At 34.6% G+C, this 4,572-nt stretch overlaps 1 protein-coding gene across 1 annotated transcript; it reads left to right on the top strand.

The window, feature by feature from the left end:
• Window positions 1–390: 390 nt before the first annotated feature.
• On the top strand, window positions 391–3,676 carry LOC141637976 (INCREASED PETAL GROWTH ANISOTROPY 1-like protein 1). Its single transcript, XM_074447411.1, has 5 exons — window positions 391–1,178; window positions 1,915–2,235; window positions 2,322–2,433; window positions 2,537–2,668; window positions 3,008–3,676. The coding sequence occupies exons 1-3, from the start codon at window positions 654–656 to the stop codon at window positions 2,340–2,342; spliced, it is 867 nt and encodes a 288-aa protein (XP_074303512.1). The 5' UTR covers window positions 391–653; the 3' UTR covers window positions 2,343–2,433; window positions 2,537–2,668; window positions 3,008–3,676.
• The last annotated feature ends 896 nt before the right edge of the window (window positions 3,677–4,572 follow it).

The following is a 4,572-nucleotide window of genomic DNA, read 5'->3' as shown; positions in this document are numbered from 1 at the left end:
AAAGGGAAAAAAAAATTGGTACTATAACAAAAATGGCTTCTTACACAAATGACCAGGGACGAGGGAGTAAATAAAAACAATTTGAATCATTTTTATTTCCTTTCTAATACATTCATATTTTATTATATTTTTTCTTTTCATTTATTAAAACTTTATTTATATGAAAGGATTACAAATATTGGATTATCATAAGCTTTGATCGGAACCGTTTATAGAAAATGAATGTCCATTTCTTTTGAGAAAATGAAGAGAATCCGGAACGAAATAAAAATGTGTTATTAAATTAAGCTAGGCCTCCTTTATTACTGCTGATGACTGATCATTGATGTTAACTCAATTTGCATGGTCACATAATAAAGTTGAAATGTTAAAAATTGACCGACAATTAATTTCTGCCAAAAATGATATTTTCAGGACAACTACATTCTACTCGTTACTTTAATTCCATGTAACTCAAACAACAAATGTACCTACAAAATAGACTTACACATTTACATTTAATAATTAACTGAAAGCTATCATCTATAACTTGCATTCATGGCTTAGTATCTTAAACACAACACATCTCAGTATCGAAGATCTCTTAGCCTAGTGGTTAAGACTCAGGTATCGTGATAATAGGTCACAGGTTCGAATCCCCATACTAGTTCATAATGGAGAAGAATAGTTCAGAGATCACCTTCCTTGTGGAAGACATAGAAGCTATTCTTGAAATGAACACGATTCTCGAGAAGGAAAATCAAGAACTGAAGCATGAAGTAGTGCGTCTCAAATCACAGATAAGCTCTCTTAAAGCACATGACATTGAAAGGAAATCTATCTTGTGGAAGAAGATACAATTCCCAATCAATAATGGGAATAAAGATGAAGTTAGAAAAAACGCGCCACCAGACTATACCGAGTTTGGAGTTTCAGTTTCTCCGAAGATGGTATACAAAGAAGAGATGGTTCTGAAGGGCCCACCACCACCACCACCTCCACCTTTGCCATCCAAGTTGCATATGGGCCCCCGTTTAGCTGTCCGACGTATGCCTGAGGTCATTGAATTCTACCGTTGTTTGAACAAGAGGAATGTTCTGGTTGAGAAACGAGTTAATGTAACGGGGTCTGTTACTGGTGAAAATAGTCCCAGGAATATGATTGGAGAAATTGAGAATCGATCAACGTATCTTTCAGCGGTAAGACGACCTTGCTGAATCTTTATGGTTAAAGTCGGTAATACAGACTCTACGGTATTTATAGAATTTTTATTTTTGTATTACTTGATCATGCTTAATTGACATCTCATTAATTTTTAATATTTCATGTCATTATATTTTGATATGTTGATATGAGGGAAAAAGAACGGTAAACTTATTCAAAAAAACTGAGTAAAATTGAACTGTAAAATAATACTCGTAGTGTTATTTTATTAATTGTTCTATTTTCTCGTTATTGTATTTTGTTTTGAGCAAAAATAAATTAAAATTGAAAATTAATACAAGAGAATTGAGTAATATCTTGAAATGTATTTTTTTTAAAAGTGTTTTTTATACCAGAAAGTTAATGATTTCAATTTATTAATGATGTAAACTTTTTTTTGTTATGAAAGTAATCAAAACCATTTATAATTTTGTTTATACATAGTATAGTATGAATAGTATGAGTCAAATCATTCTCAAATAATAATATCAATAAAAGATTTAATTGTTTATTGTCTTATTATTCTTATGTTATTTATAATTTAAGTAAAATATATAATTTGATGAAAATATTAATTTTAATGAAAATAAACATATAATGAAATACAATTAAATTATCAATAACTTGCTCATTTAAAAAGATGTTTTTTGGAGAAAAAATTTGTGAGTTCGCCTATTCTTTTAGTAGATAGGAGATTTTCTGATACTTTTAGCGGGCTAACTGAATTGTTAGGTTAAATCTGACGTGGAGACGCAAAGGGAATTCATCTGTTTCTTGATCGAGAAAGTTCAGACTGCTGCCTTCAAAGACATTGCAGATGTAGACGCGTTTGTGAAATGGCTAGACGGAGAGCTGTCGTGTTTAGTAGACGAGAGGGCAGTTCTTAAGCATTTCCCAGAGTGGCCTGAGAGAAAAACTGACGGGTTACGAGAAGCTGCTGGACTTTACAGAGATCTGAAAGGCATTGAATCCAAAATTCTGAACCATAAAGATGATCCCAAGCAGTTATTGCATCAGTCGCTTGGACGGATTCAACTGTTACAAGACAGGCGAGTATGTGTACCTTATCTATTATGTTAATCCTCAATGGAGTCGAAATAACTCCGTATCTAATTATATATCTTGGGTTATGCTTACAGATTGGAGCGAGTAACAAGTAATACTGAAAGGATACGAGAAGGAACTATGAAACGATACAAGGAATTAAAGATCCCTTGCGACTGGATGTTGGACACCGGATTGTTTGGACAGGTAACAGAATGCTCATGACCACAAACAAAACTTAACTTGATCCTAGAAAGCCTTGGAACAATTAACGCGTAAATTATTTTCATGTATACCATGTTTCGAGCAGATTAAACTATCCTCGTTGAATCTAGCTAGAGAATACATGAGAAGATCAATTGCAGAAGTACATAGTTCCAGGTGCACCAATGCAGATGATATTATACATCAAGGAGCTCGGTTTGCCTTTCGAGTTCACCAGGTTAGATAAACATCTTACTACCCTGCATTACTAAGATACTAGTATAGATCCTGCATTTTAGACAGAAACATTAAAGAAAATAATAATAAAAGTTATATTTCACTCAATTTGAAATTTAATTGTAAATTTATTATAATTAATATTTTGTTATAATCGGTGGAAAGGGAAAGTTAAGTATAATCCAGATGTAAATATAATATAATGAAAGCCTAATAATAGATATGATATATTAAAAGCTCAATTACAGATATGATATAATAAAAGCTCAATTATAGTCAAATTCATTTAGGCGGGGGATTGGTGATCTCTCTAATCAACGAGGTTTTATTTTATTTTCAGTTTGCAGGTGGTTTTGATATCGATACAAAGTGTATGTTTGAAGACCTCAAACGGCTTCATTCAGCTAAATTTCAACCAGCTTCTTCTCCAGTCCCAGTTCGCGGACTATCAGATTAGTGTCGGGACAAATTTTGGATGAAACCGACTTATAGTAGGAAAACCTATGTAAAGTTTCGCGGTAAGTTATGAATTTATCAATGTAAGAACTCGCCCCAAAATCCTGAATCACAACCCACAATGTCATAATGAGATAAAAATCGGATGAAACAGTGAAGGTTATTATATTTAGAATTCTGGAATTGTAAGATAAATATAAATGTAGGCCTTTCTTTCTCCATAGTCACCCTCACTAGGTAAGGTACAAGCAAGAGGTGATATGCGAGCAAAATGTGGCAAACTGGCAATATAACCGTGATTTTTGTATGTTTTTTGAGCGTAGGGGTGTTAATGAGACGAGACAGCTCGCGAGCTACTCGAGATCGGTTCAGTTAAAGCTCGGTTCGGACTCGGCTCGAGAGCTTAACGAGTCAAGCCGAGCAAAGGTTGGCTCGACTCGAAAAGCTCGCGAGCAGGTCGAGCTTGTGTGATTACATAAGATATTGCTCATATTTTATAAAAATATTTTATCATGATTATATTTTTGTATCAAACATATCAAATGTCTCGCTAATTTGCCAAATATTTTTACATATAACCTTTGAGACTTGTTATTGAAAATATCGAAAGAAAAAAATTAAAAAAATAAACAATTTTATATAGGCTCGATTGGGGCTCGAGTTTGACTCAAGCCCGCGTTAAAGCTCGCAAGCTTTATAACGAGCACATTTTTTTCAAGCTCGGGTAAGCTCGAGTTTTGGTTCTTGAGCACAAGCCGAGCAAGGCCAAGCTCGGGCTCGGCTCGGCTCGTTAACACCCCTAGACCCTTTAGATCAATAACAATAGCAAACCGTCAGGTGTGCTTAGTCTTTGGATCACTTTGCAATGTCTAAACTAGAACCTATTTCATTAGAAGAATTCCATATACAGAATTACAAGAATTTGTAGCTATAGGAAGTAAGAAACCGAAAGAAAGTTCGGTTTTTTTTTAAAAAAAATTCAGGCATCTATGCATAACCGGCTTCAGGGACACAGGGGTATGTCACTACTGTCTACTGAGAGTTATGGGGTGGTGGTTTATATATTTTCAAAAGCCTAGAAATCGCCCTCAGAAGACGATGGTTTAAATGCAAGCAAATGCTCGTATGTCCCGGTATCTTATAATTTTCTTATATAATGGAGCAACGGTCCGTTTTTCTTAAGACAGCAAAGTCTGTTCTAAAACTAAAAGGTCCTACCACAGTACCACCCAATAATTGCTTGGTCACGACTCGTCAAAAGTACAAAACAATCAACCCCTCATTCATCATCAATGCAAACCATCATCAATGCAAACCATCCTCTGCATCAATTGCCCTAAGCAAAATGCAACACTAACTTAAGTAACACGGCGTGCCAGGTGCCACAAACGAGAGTATCACCAAATCCGAACTGTAAAAAGTCGTCTTGATATTGAACAATTCGTAATC

Source organism: Silene latifolia, unplaced genomic scaffold, assembly GCF_048544455.1.
Source record: "Silene latifolia isolate original U9 population unplaced genomic scaffold, ASM4854445v1 scaffold_159, whole genome shotgun sequence".
NCBI classification, from domain to species: domain Eukaryota; kingdom Viridiplantae; phylum Streptophyta; class Magnoliopsida; order Caryophyllales; family Caryophyllaceae; genus Silene; species Silene latifolia.
This window is presented reverse-complemented; position numbering and strand designations above follow the sequence as displayed.